General features: G+C 38.5%; 1 protein-coding gene across 6 annotated transcripts in view; it reads right to left on the minus strand.

Annotated features, from left to right (window-relative positions):
- LOC110828800 (diacylglycerol kinase theta) overlaps positions 1-22,407 on the minus strand; it is an 82,776-nt gene that overhangs the window by 29,453 nt on the left and 30,916 nt on the right. For 4 of the 6 annotated variants that reach the window (XM_087347706.1, XM_087347708.1, XM_087347704.1 and 1 more), the window contains exons 2-5: positions 20,212-20,291; positions 8,442-8,544; positions 7,014-7,234; positions 4,440-4,611 (exon numbers count right to left, since the gene is read on the minus strand). In XM_087347706.1, the coding sequence (XP_087203832.1) occupies positions 4,440-4,611; positions 7,014-7,234; positions 8,442-8,544; positions 20,212-20,291 (576 nt within the window). The remainder of the gene's footprint in view (positions 1-4,439; positions 4,612-7,013; positions 7,235-8,441; positions 8,545-20,211; positions 20,292-22,407) is intronic. The other 2 variants (XM_087347707.1, XM_087347705.1) reach the window with 1 other exon arrangement.

Consider the following 22,407-nt stretch of genomic DNA (forward strand, 5'->3'; position numbering starts at 1 on the left):
TCGTCATTAGGAATGTAACCCCCAATTATAACACTGTGCCTATGGAAAATAGTGACTCACTCCACAAAATTCTGCTTTATGAACTCTCTCCAATAATGTAACTATTAGTAAGAACAAGAACTGCCTCTATGGACAAAAGGGGAGAGGTGCAGGTTGCAGAATCTGTACAACAGTCACAGGAATGTCTGCATATAACAGGTGCAAAACTGTTCCTATTAGCTTTGCCATAGCTGTCTGTCTCCTATGTCCAAATGTAACAACTCAAGAACTGATTAATGTATTTTCAAATGTTATACAAGTTCTTCTAAAATCTGCCATCACATTCCACTTTTAGTTAAAATTTTATGATAATATTAGGCACTTTACCTGGAGGCCAAGTGTGTTTTGTGCAGAAGTGTCTGGATCAGGAATCTACAGCTCTCCATGCAACTAAATGAGGGAATCCAAAGCCAGATTTATAACTAAGATGGTGAATTCTCTGATAACTTCATCATTCAGCAAGACACTTCCCACATACAAAGACCACTGACCCTAGCCAAGTATGATATCACTGGAAACATTTTACGGTCAACTACAGGCAACAAACCAGAATCCTTCCAATATGCATACAGTTTCTAACTTGTTTCCTCTAATGTTCATATTTATTAGGTTAACATTTCCTTGTGCCAAATAACATTTCACACTTTCCAATTAAAGTTCCAACTGTCCTTAACCTTAACACTACATTGAGCTGAGAAGACAGCTTTAAGCTTCAGTCACTTTATCTCAAGTGAAAGAATCCCTGCAACCACTGCCTTTCTGGACATAGTGAAGAAAAATGTCATAATCTTGTCAGGATTTGAACCCTGGGCATCCAGCTTCTAGCCAGACCCTTTATTGACTGAGATATTATAACCTATTATCACATTAGTAACATTTCACAAAAAATAATTCATCTTGTGTTAAGTGTGCAGAATACAGCTTTATACGATTCTATATTACTTCAGTATAACTTTTGTTCTTGATCTGGTAAACACCAACTACCCAAAGAGGCTGCATTATGATAACATAAAATGTAATCAGAATATATTCATTGCTACTAGGTCATAGATATATGTGTAAGCCTTCACCATTTGTCATGTCATTCACTTCACTCAGTAAAGATGCCTAACAATGCCGCAGTCATTGTAAAAACTTAAAATGCTTTTAACATCAGTAAAATATTTTAATAGGCCCACTTCTCGAATTTTATCAGGAAGCTGTGTGCATGTTCACATTTGTCTGTCTGTCCCCTGATTTGATTACACATGTAAATAAGGGGGAAGTCAAAAAGTAAAGGTAGGTTTTAATAGTCTTTTAAACAGTAACAAAGTACAACATTTTAAGATGGTTTATCTGTTGATAGGATGAAGCAGAGAATGATAATCTATAATCTGACATCTGTAGTCAAAGTGTGTGAAAATTAATAAACTTTATAGCAACAAGCTCGGTAAGTGTATTTTGTACCAGAATACATGTAACATCCTCATGCATTCTTTCAAGCGTGCATTTAGAGGTATTAAATCTGCTCCCTGTTTCGGCTGCTACAATGCCGCACCTCAATGTTCACCTCACGAATTTCATCATCCGTCAAATTCTTATCATCACTTGAAGGATATTCAAAAGTACTATTCTCCACATAAAATTTTATCTGAATGCAGTGAGTTGTATTGACTAAACAGATAGACAGACATGACCAGCCCATAATGTGTTCTCCCTATGCACTTCATGCAAAGAATGCATAATAACAGTATAAGCAAGAGGACAGTTTACAAATGGGTGGAGAGATTCAAAGGAGTGTGTACAAATGTTGTAGATGAAGCATGTTTCAGGCAGGTGACTGTAATATGTATTAAGATTAAGGGGCAGATCAATCAGCATATCTGGGACAATCAAAATTACATCTGAAACGAGAATACATTATTGAAAGAACTGGTGCAAGAAAGGCTTATGGCCCAAAAAACATTTTATGCCAGTGCAATCAGAAAAATTGTAGACTGTTAAAATTCAAATAAAAGCAGAGAAATCACACAGGAAAATAATGTATGTCCAAATACTGTGTGATTATTTTTTGTTAAAATTGCCTTTAATTTTGTACTTACCTTTATGTTATACTCACTGATTCAATGATTTTCACAAAACCTTATACAAATATTATGCCAATCTTGGTACTGTTAATACTCTGTTATCAGTAGAATCAACTGTTGGATGCATGAACTTGTAAGAGAAACAACATTATAGCCATCAATCTTAAAAGTTTGTTTTGTGATATGTCACTTGTTAAAGTAACTTTTTTAGAAGAGTGTAACATAACAACAGTCAACATTCTGGTGTGGTCAAGACAGCCGATTAATTATTTAAAATTTGTGAGGTGATGTAATAAACGCATATACTAGAAATACAAAATATTAAAATCTATAAATCCCAGTCATTTAAGGCCCTACAATGCAGCGTGATAAAGGCAAATGCTTCTGTACTTGTTAAAATGACAGGGATGCTAAAAATATAGATTTTAGCCCAAAAGACCTCTGTTGGTTTTGCATGACCCATGTTGTTCCATATCTTGCCTATCTCAATGTTCTTCATGTGGCATGGTAATTTTTTACACAATTCTGTATATATTTCCTCTCAAAATCTAACTCTCACATTGTAACTAACAAAAATATACTCAAGCAAAGAAAAACACAATTAATTACCATGGAATATCCTGAAGTGTTTTCTTAACTTCATCAATTTTTTTTGTACACCAACAAAATGCCATCACTGCTCCAAACTAAGCAGTCAGGAGTTAAATAATCTTTTCTTCCAGCTGAAAAGTGTCTTCAAAAACCATTATTATGATAAGCACGACATTACTGTAGCTGCACATTTTTGTTCTCAAGGGATAACAAAACTAAATACAATCATGCAATGTGTTTACAAGTGCCTGGCAATAACCGAGTATCACAGTATCATGACTTACATACTGAACTTATCTTACGTTAAGTAATAAACAGATCATGCAAATGTAGAAGTATACAATTTTGGAATTTAGGTATGAATACAGTATATACACATACATCACAGCTGAAGCCCTAACAAACAAAGTGACAAAAGACTAACAAGCATGGCACAACTGTGAGACAGACAGCAATGCAGTGCAGGTTCTGGAGTGAACTCATGACGAACAAAGCATGCACAAAAGCCACAATAATGACTTGGTACTCTAATACTTCTGTTCTAGATTTAATCTCGGCAGCTGTAATTGCTGTTTCATACAAAGTTGATCAGATGAGCTTATGTTTTTATTTGCAATGAAAGTGCATCAAAGCACAGAATTGGCAACCAATAACAGTATAGTGGCGAGCACAGTGATGAGTCTAAACAAATCAGAAAGGAATTAATAACTTGTTTCAAACATGATTTAAATTTAATAACATTCATAATCATCTCCATTATAACACTCCTTAAGTGGCGTGATTTACAAATTAAGAATTTTAGAATGCTGTCAGCACACAATTTTGATTCTTGAGAGAAGGAATTGCCATATTTTGATATTAATTTGTTATGTAAATAATAAAATTCTCTTAACCTTTCCATCACTAGTAAAATGATTGAGCAAATGAGAAAGGTTCTGCTATAAACTCAATTTTCAGTCTTACTACTAAGAGGTTAGTTTTCTATTACACATAATTCACAACCATGCAAAATATTTCTGTTAATATTGAAACATCTTATCTTTGGCACAAAAAAAATGCTACTTAGTTTTCATGAAACATCCTGGCAGTTATTGCATAACCTGCAGCAAAACACTTGTCAGTTAACAACACTGAGCACTTGATACAATATGCATATAAAGGACATGTGATTTTATTTTATTAGCAATTTATTAATTGATGCTGTCACTAGCTTAGACTATATCGTATTAAGTGTTAGGACAATAATGAATAATAATAGGATGTGGAGAGAAGAAGTGTTTGTCTAATTCAAGGTACTATCCTGGAATTTGCCTTTAGGGACTGAGGAAAACCACAAAATACCTCAGTCAGGATAGCTGATCTAAGGGCCAAGATTTGAATCTGGAACCAGTTGAATATGAAGCAGGAGTGCTAACCACTTGGCCGTGATGTTCAGCATAAAACATGTGCTGCAGAAAGCAACATAAATATGAAAAGTGGACTCTCACTGTCCAAAGATCAACTGTGGTCACCACGATTATGTAGTTATTAACATTATCTCAATAATGGCATTCTGTGTTGTAACACCGTGTGGACTTGCAGGTAGATACCAATTTTCCTCAGAAACACTGGTATCTTTAAAGGTCCACAAAACATTACAACCCAGAATCCCAACAGCGACATCTTGACTGCTGTGAGAACCTCAAATCTCACATGATGCCTCTTCCTTACGCCATCTAAACGTTAGTTCAAAGCAACACTTACGGCATGAATACTCACGGGACATGGTCTCTCTGCGACGAACCTGCACCCCAATGATGGCCTCCATGGGAACCTCAGTGCGAGGTATGCTGACAGCATGGGGGGGCAGGTAGATAGGCTCCAGGTTTCCGAATGTACACTCTCCAGTGATCTGCTTGTGGCACACTGCATGGGACTGCAACAGGATGAAACCCTGTCTCTCTGCTCTCTCTCAAATTTGTCACACTAGACTGAAAAACCTTTGGCAGAACAATTCTGGACAACAAGATACATGTGAAAGGAAAAACAAATATGGACATTCAACCATTTCCTGTCAGTGAACCAACAATGATGAGTTAAGCAGTTCCTGTTCCTCTTGCCATGATGTGATCTAGTAGCTCAGATTTTTTTATTTACAGTTGATTTAAAGACACTCACTATAGCTCTGACCAGCAGGACATGATAATCAATGAATAATGAATTGGAAATGAAACAATCATGAACTAATTCAAAGTACTATCCCACATGTAATGTATTCTTAGTGTGTTGAAACAAATGTCATGGTGGACCTACACATATTTAGGGTGGAACAAGCAAGAAATGCACAGAGAGTTTTGGTGATGAATCTTCTTGAAAAGCAAAAACTGGAAGACAAGAAAGATGGGAAAGACAGCATTTTTTTGGTGAAAAATGACAAATATAACCATCGCTAACCCACAAAGTAAGTCCGGAACAATTCTTGGCCCAATCAACCTTCTTTCAGTGGGTATCAGTGGTAAAGCAGCCGAAGGGTCAATGAAGCTGATCACTTACCTCCATCTAAAGCTAAGGCTAAGAATAAACAGATCTTCAACTTTACACAGAGTACATGACTTCATGGTATGGTGTTCAGAGACAATTTCAACTCTTCCTCTGCCTATGATGAATATATATAATGACCCAAAAGCTAGGCTGTACATAGAAGTCTTGCAATTACAATCTGAATTCAGTGACATGCAGGTTAACAATAATTGTGTTTAGTATTATTAAATAACTCCATCAAGTAAAGTCCTTGAGAAACTAACAGTTACTCAACTAATCAAGAAACTTCCTGCCTTTCATGTAAAGTAAATTTTCATTACTGTGTTCACACAATCTGCCACTGGTCCCTATCCTGACACAAATAAATCCAATCATGCCCTCCAACTACACTTCCTAGTGACCTGTTTCAGTATTATCCTGTCTTTCAAGTGGTCTCTTCAGGTGTTTCAGGAACAGTTAACTGAAAATAAGACATGAATTTAGCGCAGGGTAATGGATTCCTCAGATGTGACACTGTATTATTTGTTGAAGATGTGTAGTATAAGACAAATTATATGACATAAATTGAGAAGAACATGGGAGAAATCAGGAATCAATCCTGGCTTATTTAAACAAATTAGTCTTGGAAGTATGCTGCAATTTGAATTGGGTGCCTTTTGGATGCAAGTTAGATTGTTACCATTTTTATATCTAAGTATAGTGCTCAAGTGAAAAATGTTACTTCAGACCTTTCTAGGCACCTTAGAAATCACCTACAGATGATCTTGGCGATAATAGTAGTGACCATGGTAGAGGTAACAGTTGTAGCAGATGCAGCAAGAGTAGTACTAGAAGCAGGAAGGTTAGAAAACAACAACTATTATCAAAATACCGCCTGGAACCAAGCCCTGTACCCTGGAAGAAATGCTGAAACTATGATGTGGGTGGTGGAAAACAGAAGGAAATATATCCACTATTCAAGACGAAAGTAATGACCAAGTTTTGCCCTTGCCACACTCACAAAGTCTACATGCTGATTTCCTTTAGTATTTGTCAGTATTACTAAACAGGAACATAATTTGCTGAGGGCAGATCCTGTCCACATCACAGAGCACAGGCTATTAGTCAATGGCATCTCACTGTAGAGTCATATTTTCAGGGTAGATATTAGTTTTGTAGACCAGTTAAGCAGTGGCCTCCTGATCGGCTCTATCACGTTTCTCTATTCCACCTCTTCTCTCCCTGTACCTCAACCCATAGGGCCAAAGAGCTCAGACCTAAATTGTCTTGCCTAGAACTACTACTTTCATGTGCGCACAGCCTTCGACTATCGTCTATTTAATAACGAGCAATGGAAATGGCTGTCTTCTGGGTTGTAGCACCACGCAGTCTGAAAGAAGTTAACCAATGTTTCACAGGTCCTTGCTCAGGGAAAACAAGTCAGGAAGAGATTACCATTTTTAAAATGTTATCAAGTTACTTTACAATTCTTGTATTCTTTTTGGCATTACCTAAATAACTTAATATAATAAACATATTTATATATTCAATTGCTGAAGCTATTTACGTATTGTGGAATATTCACATAAAAAATATTATTTAAAATTTAATGGGTAAGAGATAATTTTCTTTGCCTGTACAAGCAATCATAAAACATTTTTCATACATGATTTGGCAATGGTGCATTTTTTGTTTATGCGTGAGGCTACGGTAAAATTTTGTTCTTGACTAACTGATTTGTTCATGAATGCAGCTACAGCCAATTCTGGCATGAAAATCATTAGCCCATAATATACGAATGCAAGTAACAATGCTTACCGTCATGCCACACCACTCGCAACGAAATCCTGCCAGGCATTCTGCCGACCAGCACGTCTTCTTACACACCGCGCATTTAGAATTGCTCGGAAGGTTTCCTTCACGCCAGTGGTGCTGGTGATGCACTGATGATAGTTCCTTGTCTGGCAGGTATGTTGCATTTTCCTTGCATTCCGCTACTGCAAAATCCTGGCATTCTGTATGCACATAGTATTCGCAAACTGGAAAGATAAGAGTCAATGAGTTCATAACTTGTAAGAGGGCGACTATAGAAACTAAAGCACACTTAAAGTAAGTATTAAAGCTCTCATCATTAATGTAGTTTATTTCTTGGTTCTGAAGAATAAGGCTTTCTTGAATTAAGTACAACTTATCTTCCAGCAGATTCATTTATTTCACATTGACGCCATGCTCTTACATTCTGTTACTTTAATAAAATCTGATACGTAACACAAAATATCAAGATCCTACTCTTAAAGGCTGTTCCCACCTCATCAGCAAACACAGCATTACGCAAACAACAAAAACTTGAAAAACCTCAAAATTAGAAGAAAAAAAATATTTGCATGTCCTTACCCTAACTGAAGTGTTAAAAACATTTTACCTATTATCAGATTTCTTACATATACATGTTTCTCTAATGAAGTTAATGATATGTTGGTCCTGATGAAGACTGAGGATTAAAAAGTATCAAGATGACAAGGTGGTCTCCAACGGTAATGCACTTGTACCAAGTTTTGCAAAAATCAGTCAATAAATATCTGTAATACTGAAGTCCAAAACTGAATCAGAGGACAGATGTTCATGTGCACACACGCACACACACATATATGTACACGTGCACATGTAAGGGCACAAATGAAAAAAAAATGCACAGGTCACTAACAGGATCCTAAGTACTGGCACAAACTGCACAAAATGTGTTCACTCAATGGGCAATATACCTAAAAAGAAGTTTTGTGATAATTTTCCATTTTTAACCTTAGAATTAATTATGAACACAAAATATTTTGAGCAGGAAAAATCATGTGGTATGACAATGAGCTAATCATATTTTGCAACAATGTATATGTGCCTTCACGCTGAAACTATAACTTCCTTGATTGCATCTTAAAGTACTTTCTCGAACAAAAGTCAGGCACAAGGACATTGGCACATTATTTTGCATTATGAAAAATTGACAATTCCCAGGAAAAACAAGAAATTATTCAAATATTATAGTACCTGAATGAGACGCCTCTGTAAAAATGTTAAAATTGCTTCACTATCTCCATATTTTCATAAATTTCTTTCCATTTGATTTATCATTAACACACAAACACAACACGAGAAGAGCACAATGTATTCCTTGGTACAGGAACACATCAGGGGCAAACAAACGAACATAGTAAACCAGATGGAAGGTCGCTATATATATAAAACACTTACCTTCACAGTGGATGGATAAACTGTCGTCCAGTCTTTTGCGGCAAACATTACAGAACTTGCGCTTTTGGTGTGTCTGCTCAGACCAGCAATGTGCCACGGGATTCTAAAACACAAATTGTTCACAATGAGCACTTGATGGCTAGGCATATTATTACTTTCCATAAACCTGAAGACAAAGATATGCCAGGAGAAGAGAAGTCAAGTTGAGAAAGCTAGAAATTATTGATAGGCAGCATGAGACGAATGAATACAGAACAGATATTCAAGAGGGCAAGAAATAAACTGAACTGTAGCAAAAAATAAAGCCACAATCGTCATTTACAACTAGATTAAAGAGTACATCCACATTTTGTTATTGTGCGATTTTCATTTGAGACCTTGAAAATGCACATCGTTATACATTGTAATGCTGCCAAGAAAGGAAAACGAAAAACGGTACGCAATATTTTGAATTTTGTTTATTCATTTATTTGTAATTAATGAATCTTAAATGCATAAAAGGCTCTTTCCTAAAATTTATCATATTTTTATAGGAGCACGAATTCTCAACATCTGATGCTGATCCAAAATGAGGCATTTACAACTTAAAAGACACTGAAGTTTTTGATTAAAACTAGGAAATCAAGTAATGTAATAGTTGCACATGCATATGTAAATAAATAACATTATTGAAATACAAAACTTTTTTTTTAAATTTTAGCGAATATTTTTTCATAACAAATTAGGTCATATTTTGCCTTTTTTGGGTTACATTTCGCAATTTTTGGGGCATATTGGCATGAATATTTCTCGGTTTGTAGGTCATGAACATCCGAACCCTACTAATAACGAACGTTGGACCACAAGACAGTCAGGTGGTCAAACTGTGAGGCTTAATTAATATTACATAAATACTTATGACATGGATAATACCAACTGTTAGGATAAAAACGTTATGTTAGGCTTGTCGCTGCTTGTGTAAGGGAAAACAATAAATAAATATCGAATTCTTATGGAAACTTACAGGTTGGGCAATAGGGAGATATGAAGTTAACTCAGTTTAACAATATGAGGACATGAACCGGTTTTAACTGGCTCACTATCACATCCGCTTCCCTACAAGAGGTGCTGAACCTTCGGGCTGTATTAGCAGGCACTTCCTTAGTTAATTAGACAGTTAACGGATAAGCCTGTATTTCATATGGAATCATGCCGGAAGAAGGAGCGAGCAGTCAGTCCTCTCTCTGGGTCGTACGATACTGCAGTATCCCGTCCCTATGGCAACAGCTTTTGGATCGATGGGACAAAGAGAGAGAGAGGGGGGGGGGGGTGTCGCTCCTGTTGCATCCACACGGTCAGTCACTCACTCTGTCCGCCATCGCATCCAGCTTTCCCCAGTCACTTCCAGCAATTTCAACATCTGCCCACTGTGCATTTTGTGGTTTGCAGGATTGCGTTGATTATTGACTGCTTCATACAGCGTCAGAAGAGATGGAATGGCCATGAAAAATGAGAGCGTAAGGACTCTGAAGGAAACAACTGTGACCTATCGCTATATGTCCTAAAAGATTATGAAAACCGCAGAAAACATCACTTATGACAGCCGAGATACGATACGGCTACCACTTTCCGCAATCCCACAGTAATAACACGTCAATGAACACAGTTTTGTATGGTAACAGACATTTGGAAAAACACGTAATTGATTTCTGGTTTGTTCTTCTCTCATGAAAATGGAAAAAATCAGAATGGAGATTAACCAACAACGTAATTCCATGGATCACAATCCTTGACAAGCTGACAGTACGCTCAGCCATGGAACCCGAATGTTCATTACCGTGTTCACAAGAGCCCGCCACCAGTCACTCTCCTGGACAAATAAACTCAATCCACATTCACCTACCTCCGAAAGCTCCATTTTAATATTACCTTCCATCTACAACTAGGTTTTCCCTTCATGCTTTCCCACCAAAGTTTGAGATGCATATCTCATCTCCTCCATGCGTGCTACATAACCTTCTTTGATTTTATCGTCGTTATAATATTTGGTTAAGGGTAGACAACACATTATTAACCTCTTCATTATGTAGCTTTTCACCCTCCTGTCACTTTATCCCTCTCATGACCAAACACCCTGTTCTCAAACAGCCAAAATCTGTGTTCATCCCTCAAGCTGATGGACCAAGTTTCACGCCCACACAAAACAACAGGTATAAGTGTAGTTCTGTTTTGTGTGCGTGTGTGTTTTTAGAAGGCAGCCGGGAAGACAAAATATTCTGAACTACGCGGAGACCAGCGGTTATCTACCAGAGAGCGCTGATGTCAGCGCCTGCCTAATGTACATAATGGTGGGATCGCTAGTTCTGTTTCTCGCCACACAACCAACCAGTCGCCTTCGCTAGGATATAACAACCAATCCCCGAAATTAATCCGCTCTTAAATTCACGTGTGCACTTTTAATCTGTTACAGTCATTCGCATTGAGGCCTGCCACATTACCAAAGGCTTTATTAGCTACCTTTATACAATAATTTTGTCCTGTAGTCTGGTGGATAAGAATGGAGATGGCGCTAGTATTTTCGTCTGAAAAATGAAACACGAAATGTGAAATATGCGAGGCACGATTTAGATGTCTGAGACCCTGAGCTATGTTAAGCTTCAAAGACCCAACAAAAATTAATATATATATAAGACAACAAAGAATATCAATATTTTAAACTTTTCCAAACTTGTCATAATCACTGAGATGCAGTGAAAAACAAATGATTGAACTATTAGCCTTAATAACTAATAGTGGTAATTTTAAACCAGGTAATTCCTTGTCAGCAATTATGAGATTTAAAGTAATATAATTAAAATAAAATAAACAATTTCTTTTCGAAATCCCCTCATCATGTAAGGCCTTGCGCTGTAACACTGGAAATAAGTTTATAGTCCGTAAATCTGGGGTGTGTATTCAAAAATAGAATTCAAATAATTTTCACTCAGCTGCACATATCACACGTTAATATGTGCTGTTTTGACACTTATTCAGAAAATCTAGCCTTTCTAATTCCAAGGTGTCGCGAAAACGTGAGGGAGGATGTAATAGATGGACTTGGCTTGTTTTAAGATATTATTCTATTATTTCCCTCAGGAACCGAAAAAAACGAGGACATACTTGTCTGAAGTCCGAAGCCCAACTTAAACTTGGGTCTGTCCAATGGTAAATAATGGACACTTCCCACGAACTTAAGCGAGTGCAAACCGCTAAATATTTAACAGCAAAAAATGTTGTTCTCCTGGTCACGAAGTGTGGCCAATAAATGACCTGATGACAGAACGGACCATTTATAACGCGAATATAAATTTACAGAACAAGATTTGAAAGGTGTACTCTTTGGGCTCCACTAATATTCCAAAGGCATTCTTTACACCGCTATGACGTCAGCGGGGCAACCAATGGAATACCAAATACAACAGTTTATCAAAGGTAAGAATATCAACCATAGTTATCGTCGCAGCCACGGTGGTCTAGCGGTTAGAACGCTGGCCTTGTAATCCTGGGGTCTCGGGTTCGATTCCCGGCGGTGCCCGAATTTATAACTTGTGTTGGGCAAGGCCGTGGTCTAGGCAACACGGAGTTTTCCTCCGTGGCATCCCAACAATTACTCCATTCACACACAGAAGAAGGCAATGGCAAACCACTTCTGGATCATCTGCCAAGAACGTATATGAACAGGTCCCAGTCCGAGAAAAGGGTGGAAGGATCCTGTTCATATGGACCTGTCGTCAGACAGAACACTGAATAAAATAAATAAATAAAAAAAAGGTCATCGTCGCACAGATACGAAAATAATGTGTTCTTCAATTACGCTAAATAGTAAAGATCGCCTAAGAACGAAACAAATCTTACGTGCAATAAACTTTCCAATAGGTTACTCCAATCTCGCCACAAATAAACAAATGGGATTATTACGCTGTCATCTCATAATTCAAGAATCGCTGATTTGATCTGATCAAATTTTAAACCGTTCGTCAGCCCCCATTATTTTACGTTACTTACAAGACAGCATCGAACATTTTGATTCACGAACTGAAAATCTAGAAGCAATAAACAAAGTGATGCGCCCGACCTACTCCTGGAGAAAATTTCCTAATTTCTTAAAATTCGTATCGCCTGATAAACTTCGACGTGCGTTCATTTTAACTCTTTAAAGCCTTACGCATCAGCTGCTTTAACAATCAATAACTCTGCTTTTTTTTTGTACTTCGGGATACATCTGACGTTCACTGTAAGCCCCAAGCAGCGACCGTTTCCTTAAACATATCAAGACGCTGATTTTTTGTAATGATTAAGTGTTTTCTTTCCGGTACGGACTGAATTCTTAAATATTATTCGCATATGCTTCAGCTTCAAAAGTTTAGCAAGACTTGAATTGTGTGTCTGTATACTTCATTGGCCTTGTTCGCCTGCTACTGCAGATAACAGTATTTGTTCTTATATTCTTCTAAAAGTAGCAAATAAAAATTTTTATCTTAATGAGACTATATTATCATATTATTTGGTCCACTATGCATTTTAACAACACTAATAAAGCTCTAATCATATTCAGAGCAACCCTGATAGTTTTATTGGACAAAATAATAAATTGTCCTCAGTTATTAGGTAAGAACCCCAATACAAAATTTCATTTCAATCGTTTCCGAGATTAGACAAGCGAGTAGAAAGCCAGTCAGACAAGACCTCCAAATTGTGTGTAAAAGACACGTATTAAAAGGTATATTTGTCCTTGTCACATCAGCTGACAGTTACTTTAGGACAGATATAAATAAAAGACAAACACACACATGAATGCCTTTGCCATATGCTGATCACAGTCGAACACACATTTCATTGTACTTCTGTTACGCGGGGATTAACCTTCCTGCACGAAAACGGTCGTGTCGCACGACATGTGATCAAAACAGTTTCCAGACTGGCTACAGGTGTCCACCGTTTGTTAACACAAGTTCCTCTGCACCTAGCAGACCTTAAGATGTAAACCCAACCACAGATAACATACGTGGAGCAAAGTCCATGAAAGCTAATAGACATTCGGGTAGCCAGTCAACAGATTCCCTGCACCCTTACCGACCGCAATCTCACTGACGACTGTCTAATGCAGTGGTATTTTGTTCGCGTACCCTCAGACATAATTTCTCTTCAACTTTGTACCCCCAAAGTTGTTGGTGTATAATTCAAGTTATACATATTATATAATCTACATCTAAAATAAAAGTAAAGCTGTCCCACTATACGCCATGTAGGCGCTTGGGGGGAGAGGCGGCATAGCTCCTACTCTTTCTTGATCTCGGCACTAGATGGGGGTAAGTGGTCAGCATCACGCCCCACATCCTAAATAAATTAAATAAATTACATCAAAAATAATGTATTAAATAAAAAGTTTTAAATGAGATAAATGAAAATCAAGCTATTAAACAACAAATACATTATTGTCTATCATATAGAAATTAATAAAGGACCAAAGGTATTTTAGCAAAGCAAAATAATGTTTAAATGTTTTATCAATTATTAATTAATGTGGTTCAGACCTGTTAATGAGATGATTGAGCTTGTTTCTGCCGCTCAGATTAGGCTTACATAAAGTAGAGAGAGAAAAAAAATGACGCTCCCAGATCGAATGTCCTTACGTCCGGTTCTCCTGTGGCTAACCCTAAATCTGGCCCTGATTATTCAGTGTTTATCATAAAATAACATATATTTTTTTTAAATTTCACGTACCCCCTAAGAAGTCTTCGCGTACCCCAGGTTGAATACCACTGGTCTAATGAAAACAATGCGCTAAAGATAAATTCCCTATCTCTTACGAAACCAGGAGGTTCTTTGCCGTGTCCACAAAGAGTTCGTCACGAGTCTTATCCCAATCCAAGTGAATCAGTATAATACAATCTACTGAATAATTTACGTTTAAATTTAAAACCGCCGTTGAGAAATGACCGGTCGTGTAGAGTTGTCTGCTATACAAACACAACAAGATTTTAAATAACTGCGTTTGAACGCAGTTCCACTTCAAACTAGGAAAACTACTAAGGAAACTTAAACGTTTAAAAAACCGCTTCTAAAGAGTAAACAACAGCAAAACTCAAATGCAGGGCGTTTTTTCGATATCCAAAAGTGGAACAACTAATGCCGAGGAAACGGGAAGTACAGGACATTGTTTTTTAAACACTCGTGGAACTGTGTATCAGGAAATGATTTCAAAGGGGCAGGCCGTGAATCAACACGCCCCGACAATGCTGCTTCTCCTCAACACACTTTTTACAAGAAGTCCTGGCCAGAAATCTCGACGTACGTTTGTTCTCAAGAAAGCTGGATTGTGTGTGTGTGTGTGGGGGGGGGGTTTCAGGGCATTTCCTCAGGAGCTCCAGGCGCTTGCCAGGATAGTATCTACTTTCCAATCACGTTACTCTTTTCAATTTATTCGACGCTATATGGTGAGTGACTCCACGGTGGTTTAGCGGTTAGAACGCTGGCCTTGTAATCCTGGGGTCTCGGGTTCGATTCCCGGCGGTGCCCGAATTTATAACTTGTGTTGGGCAAGGCCGTGGTCTAGGCAACATGGAGTTTTCCTCCGGGGGCTTCCCCGGTTTCTCCGTGGCATCCCAACAATTACTCCATTCACACACAGAAGAAGGCAATGGCAAACCACTTCTGGATCATCTGCCAAGAACGTATATGAACAGGTCCCAGTCCGAGAAAAGGATGGAAGGATCCTGTTCATATGGACCTGTCGTCAGACAGAACACTATATAAAAATAAATATGGTTAGTCTTCTGTAAGAACAGCAGAACTGCGATTATCCGTGTTAATTTGAGGAAGCCGGGGCCCGGATAACCAAAAAACACTGTAAACGCAAATTAAATTTTATTGCAATTATAATCATCCATGTAAACAAACTACGAACTTATACTCATATGTAATACAAACATACATGAAGTAGTAAACATTCTTTCTTAAAGTAATTTTATCAGAAAGTCCGAAAATTTTGCCTGTTTTCCTGTTTTTTATATAAGCATACAGATTTGTAAAAGGTCAACATAATTCTCTACTGTGTAAACATTTGCCGAAAGACGACAATACGAGCTATTCACTGCACACCTTAAAGCAAATATAATTACAGACAATCTGAAACCACGGATAATCCACTCTACGGAAAACTGGGCTCCGAATAATCGGCGCTCTAGTGTACATAAGTAAAAATAAAGTTGTATTACATTAAGCCTTTCTTAGCGAACACCACACGGGATCGTCCAAATATTACTTAAAAATTCAGTCCGTACCGCAAAGAAAACAAAACTTCACCGTTACAAATATCATCTGGTTATTGCTGTTTAAGGAAATAATTGTACTTTTCAACAATAATCTTACGAAACTCAGAGTAAAAATTAAGATTTACTGACTTGGAGCAGGTGGGACACAGTTACTTTGGGCTTTAATGATTAAAAGCGTCATTAGATAACCTAATAAAGAAACAGGAAGTCAACTTCAATGACGTATCTGAGGAACGACTGCTAAACGGTCCAACGTACACTTTGCCGCCCCGAATGACGTATAATCACAAATTGTTGCAGAAACACACTCATTCCACGCTATAAATAAACGTCTAGGCTTCAAAATGGGTCAAGGCGTCCACGCTGTTTCATATTCCTGGATACGGAAGTTTGTGGAACAGTTTCACGGGGGGGAGCAGTGCCCGATGGACTCGCAGCTAAGCACACCTCGCAGGGTATAGTCTACAGCGACCACGCCGGTTGATGCAGACAGCTGCTTTCACACCCACGCACCCATTCAAACACGCGTCAGTTTTCATGTTTTACAAACAACTGAAGCATGTAGGTGAAAAATATATTTTTCCCTCTCTTGTCATCCTCCTTTCTGCTTATTTTATCTTCCTTCCTCCTTTACCAAATGGCGAATGTGGGAGAAACGCACGCTAACAAGAACAGCGGGCAAGTGCATCCTTCAGCTGACATTAACAAGGTCCATTTCGCTTGCAGACGACGTCCGTATGCTGTTCTGACTTTATAAAATGCTCTGTAAAACAAGCGGACTTCAGCTACAAGACGTATAACACATTCGATGACACACAGGCCTACTTCATATTCGTTTCATTACAACAGCGAGTTTCATGCAAACGGGATTTGGCGGCGAGTACGAAAATGTACGTCTTATGGGTTGTAGCACCGCGTAGTTAATCGCCTTGACGATAGAGGCATCAAGTACCTCTGAAACGTCGGTAAACTTCTACCAGACGACACGTCGCTACAATTTATATCACAGCCATAGTCTTGCAAATATTTTATAAAACATAAGAGCCTATTATTTTATAAAACATAAGAGCCTATTATTTTATAAAACATAAGAGCCTATTATTTTATAAAACATAAGAGCCTATTATTTTATAAAACATAAGAGCCTATTATTTTATAAATCATAAGAGCCTATTATTTTATGAATCATAAGAGCCTATTATTTTATAAAACATAAGAGCCTATTATTTTATAAAACATAAGAGCCTATTATTTTATAAAACATAAGAGCCTATTATTTTATAAAACATAAGAGCCTGTTATTTTATAAAACATAAGAGCCTATTATTTTATAAAACATAAGAGCCTATTATTTTATAAAACATAAGAGCCTATTATTTTATAAAACATAAGAGCCTATTATTTTATAAAACATAAGAGCCTATAACGGACACCGGTATGCGAACCCCTGTAATTCATCATCAAAATTTGCCATATGGCTCACAAATACGCACAGAAGTTCAGTTGGGCCTTTACCCGTTGTAAACTAACCAAAACTAACACGTGTTAACGTGCACTGACAGAGTGCTGTGTCTGTAAAAGGACCGATTCGTGTAAGAATTAATTTAGTCTGATAGGTAAATAGACCCTTCAATTGTAGCCAATTAAACTGAGTGAGAAATTTGATACCCCGCATAACAAGTGCAGGCCTCCCCTTCCATCACAATATCCTTGTCCTTCCGCATTCCAGGATGAGCCGTGTCCAATGTCGAAGATTATCCAACCTTTCGACAAACACTGCAGGTACCATCTTCAGAATGAATATATAGTGGACTGGTCAGCTTCTCAGCGCATTCGAAGTCTGGAAAGGGGCCCAGACAACTGGCGTAAAGTCGGAGTGGATCAGTGGATCATGGAAGGATTTCAAATGAACTAAACTGTATTAAACGGAACTAAACCGTATTAAACGGAACTAAACCGTATGAAACAGAACTAAACCGTATTAAACGGAACTAAACTGTATTAAACAGAACTAAACCGTATTAAACGGAACTAAACCGTATTAAACGGAACTAAACTGTATGAAACGGAACTAAACCGTATTAAACGGAACTAAACCGTATGAAACGGAACTAAACCGTATTAAACGGAACTAAACCGTATTAAACGGAACTAAACCGTATTAAACGGAACTAAACTGTATTAAACGGAACTAAACCGTATTAAACGGAACTAAACCGTATTAAACGGAACTAAACCGTATTAAACGGAACTAAACTGTATTAAACAGAACTAAACCGTATGAAACAGAACTAAACCGTATTAAACGGAACTAAACTGTATTAAACGGAACTAAACCGTATGAAACAGAACTAAACCGTATTAAACGGAACTAAACTGTATTAAACGGAACTAAACCGTATGAAACAGAACTAAACCGTATTAAACGGAACTAAACTGTATTAAACGGAACTAAACTGTATTAAACGGAACTAAACCGTATTAAACGGAACTAAACTGTATTAAACGGAACTAAATCGTATTAAACGGAACTAAACCGTATTAAACGGAACTAAACTGTATTAAACGGAACTAAACTGTATTAAACGGAACTAAACTGTATTAAACGGAACTAAACCGAACTGAAGTTACCTAAAGGAACCTAAATGAAGGAAATGCGACCAAGATAAACTAAACTAAAGTAAGGAGACTAAATTGAATTAAAGGACAATAAACTGTTCTAAAGTTAGCTAACTGCACTAATTCGATGTAAATATACAACTAAACTGAAGTAAACGGAATTAGATGGAAATGAAACGAACTAAATTAGACTAGTCGGAACTAAACTGAAGTAATCGAAACTCAAATGAACGACGAAAGTTAATTAAACGTAACTTAACTGCTCTGAACTGAACTAAAACGAGTTAAAGGAACTGAACAGAACTAAACGATGCTAAACTGTAGTAAACGATACTGAAGTAAACCGACGTAAACATAATTCAAGTCGCCAAACCTAAACAGCGTGTCCTACCATGACCCAACGCATCTTTCACCTTAAGATACGATGCTGGCAACCCGAAGTCGATTTCGTACAAAGTGAAGGTCATAATCGGAACACGTTGCGGGTGTGCGTGGATCCAGGAACAAATCTGTTCGTTTGCAAGAGAAAATTTTTCAAAACCGAAACTTGCCCTGAATTCGAATCCCAGTGATGCTGGGTTTATAAATAATTAACTAAGTACATGTTAGTATCTCGTCATCAGAAGACAGGCGGGCAAAATTATCTTATGGTAGCTAATAAGTCCTTTGAAAGGGTTACACAGTTCAAATATCTGGGAACAACAATAACAAATGAAAATGACACTCATGAGGAAGTTACGAGGAGATTAAATTCTGGAAATGCTTGCTACTTCTCAGTTCAAAATATTTTGTCTTCCCGTCTGATTTCTAAGAATCTGAAAATTAAAATATACAAAACAATAATTTTGCCTGTTGTTTTGTATGGGTGCAAAACATAGTCTCTCGCTCAGAGGGAGGAACACAGATTGCAGGTGTTTGAGGAGAATATTTGGGCCTAGGAGGGAAGATGATGGGGCGTGGAGGAAATTGCATAATGATGAACTTAGAAATCTGTACTCCTACCGCAGTATTGTCAGGGTGATTAAGTCGAGAAGAGTGAGATGGGCTGGGCATGTAGCGCGCATGGATGGGACAAAAGGTGTGCACTGGGTATTGGTTGGGAAGCCTGAGGGGAAGAGACCGCTGGGGAGACCTAGACGTAGATGGGAGGATAATCTCAAGCGGGATCTATGGGAGATAGGAGTCGAAGGAGACTGGATTTTGCTGGCCCAGGACAGGGTCCGGTGGAGGGCTTTGGTTAATTCGGTGATGAACCTTCGGGTTCCCTAAGCCACCTAGTTAGTTAGTTAGTTAGTTATGATATATAACGATGCATGTAGAACGATCAGGCAAGTTATTTGCTTTCAGCGAATAAAGGCCGATATTAAATGTAAGCATTTGTCGAATCTCGCTGCAGTAACACTGCGGCACGCTGCTAGTTATATACAGTGTGTCTCCAAAAGGTGTATACACAAAAGACGGAATATACCCTGCATATATAAGACTTCCATATAACTCTTCGCATGCCTATTTAAACAGTGGTTGCAATCAAACATCAAAATATGAATCTTGGGCAACCCCATACGCTTGTAGTCGATAACTTCATAAAGAACAACTTAAAATCGTTGAAAGATGTAACTAACTCAGATTTCAGTTCCCTAGATTTAGGGCGACCAATGTCGCTCCCACTTCAGACGTTCGCATGGCCGGCAGGTTGGCACTGCTCAGAGTAGACATCTGAAACGACGCTGTAGGGTGGTCTCTAGTGGCATTAAATCTATACCAGATTTCACGAAAATCAGCCATGTGGTTCAGAAGTTATAAGACAGAAAGACGGACTTGACTACATCACAAGCCAAAAATGTAACCATGGGGCTCACCTTCATGAGGCTGGCTGCAATGCTGGAGCAGGGAGAGACCACAGTCTTGAGACAGCGGTCGTGCACCACGAAGTTACAAACTGCAACATACAACAGAACCATCACAGACGGAAGGGCTGTCCTAAAAGTGTTTGCATGGCTTAAATCAATGCAAACTGCGTTTCACTAACTCCTATCCTTGCTTAATCTTGACTGCTGTTTTATATGGGTGTAAAACGTGATCTCTAACAGAGAAGGAAATAAGCAGTTTCAAACCAAGTTCCCTGGAAAATATTGGGACCTGCGAATGAAACACGTAGGCAATGTACAGTCCCCATATCAGGAGAAAATCCCTGCTAGGAATTCGATATACGCGCATGCGCGAGATTTCGCGGTGAGTGACGACCCATCCTAAAAGCATTCGTTCCACAACCACTGAACGAACAACAGACGACAGGCTTTCATGTGTTCTAATGGGTACAGCTTTAAGATTACCTCACAGTGGCACAGCGATTTAATCTAGAATATTATCGCAACACCCACAGAACACATTAGAGGTGCACTCATTACACGCTACTCTTAACGGCTTGATGTTTTCAGTCTGTGTATTATTATTATTTAGTGTTCTGTCTGACGACAGGTCCATATGAACAGGATCCTTCCATCCTTTTCTCGGACTGGGACCTGTTCATATACGTTCTTGGCAGATGATCCAGAAGTGGTTTGCCATTGCCTTCTTCTGTGTGTGAATGGAGTAATTGTTGGGATGCCACGGAGAAACCGGGGAAGCCCCCGGAGGAAAACTCCGTGTTGCCTAGACCACTGCCTTCCCCAACACTAGTTATAAATTCGGGCACCGCCGGGAATCGAACCCGAGACCCCCAGGATTACAAGGCCAGCGTTCTAACCGCTAGACCACCGTGGCTCTTTCAGTCTGCGTGTAGTAACATAAAACTCTGTCGTATCACACTTCCCACCTATAGCAGCCCTCTAGTCCAGCTGATAAGTAACATTCCCCCCGCACCGCACCAGAAACGACTTCCCCCAGCAGGGTTTTTCTCGTGATCTGTGGACAGTAGATTATGTAATGAGGCATCTTGTGATTCGAGCCCGAAAGTCACAAGATAACAACATTACTTTTCAAACACGTTTGTCGCGACTTTGCATGACTCATCAAACGTGATGTTCATCCCAGTCTACTGACATACAAATAACATTCCATAAGGTACAAAATTATAATTTTGACAAAGATAATAAATACTAAAGGCATTATTATGCATATATAACTGAAACTAAACCTAATTACCTTTCTCCGATAAACTCCCTAGCTGAGGACCAAGGATACGTGCTGCTTGATAAGAACTATAGCACACCTCACGGGGCGGGTGTTAGATGAAGATGGAGCAAATGCCAGACAATTACCAGAAGAAAATATCAAATAATTCGGGGGGGAAACCTATTCTCGTACCACCTCGTCCACCACGAAAGTCTCCAGAAGTCACTAGGACGAAACTGGCGTCTAACTACCTGACCTATGGCACGGAACTTCACAACTGAATTATTTTACCTTTATATTTATATCAAACCACGTTAAAGAAACGTTTCAAATACAAGTTGTAGTAAGCCTGTTTTAATCATCTGTATCTCACGGCCTGCACACATCTTTTTGTACGTACAATAAACGGTTCCAGAAAATTCCTCAAGTCGACCTGTTGTATACTGGACCATTATGAACAGAAATGAAATCCCCCCGACAATACCAAATTTAGGCCTAACCGAAGGTCGCTGAATACTTTCGGAAAGAGGAGGGGAGAGACAGCTTCACGCTTCGACAGTCTTAAGCTCTCTACACAAACTTGATGGTCTAAATGAGCCCTAGAACAGTTCCGAACACAAACAGTGGCGACGAGAGATACCCGTGCATCTGTCGAGAACCGAGCCCAGGTAATCCAGCTAACAGAAAACCTTTTTTTTCTTCTAAACTGTAAAAATTTCTCATCCCAGATGTATCCGGTTCGGATCCCGGCCGAGTACTGAATAACCAGACTAAAGGTGTTCTTAGTTCACAGTTTTCCTTGGTTGCTACATGCGAACGCCGCGGTACTTAACACAGCCCTTCACACCTTCTGAAGTACAAGGTTCAAGTTCAAGACTGGATACACAGGACTCTTGCAGGCCCTGTATCTTACGTGAATGCCGAAACAGTACCGTAACCCT

Source organism: Zootermopsis nevadensis, unplaced genomic scaffold (genome assembly GCF_977971745.1).
Source record: "Zootermopsis nevadensis isolate Lab colony 2312 unplaced genomic scaffold, Znev_1.0 Znev_ptg000012l, whole genome shotgun sequence".
Taxonomy (NCBI): Eukaryota; Metazoa; Arthropoda; class Insecta; order Blattodea; family Termopsidae; genus Zootermopsis; species Zootermopsis nevadensis.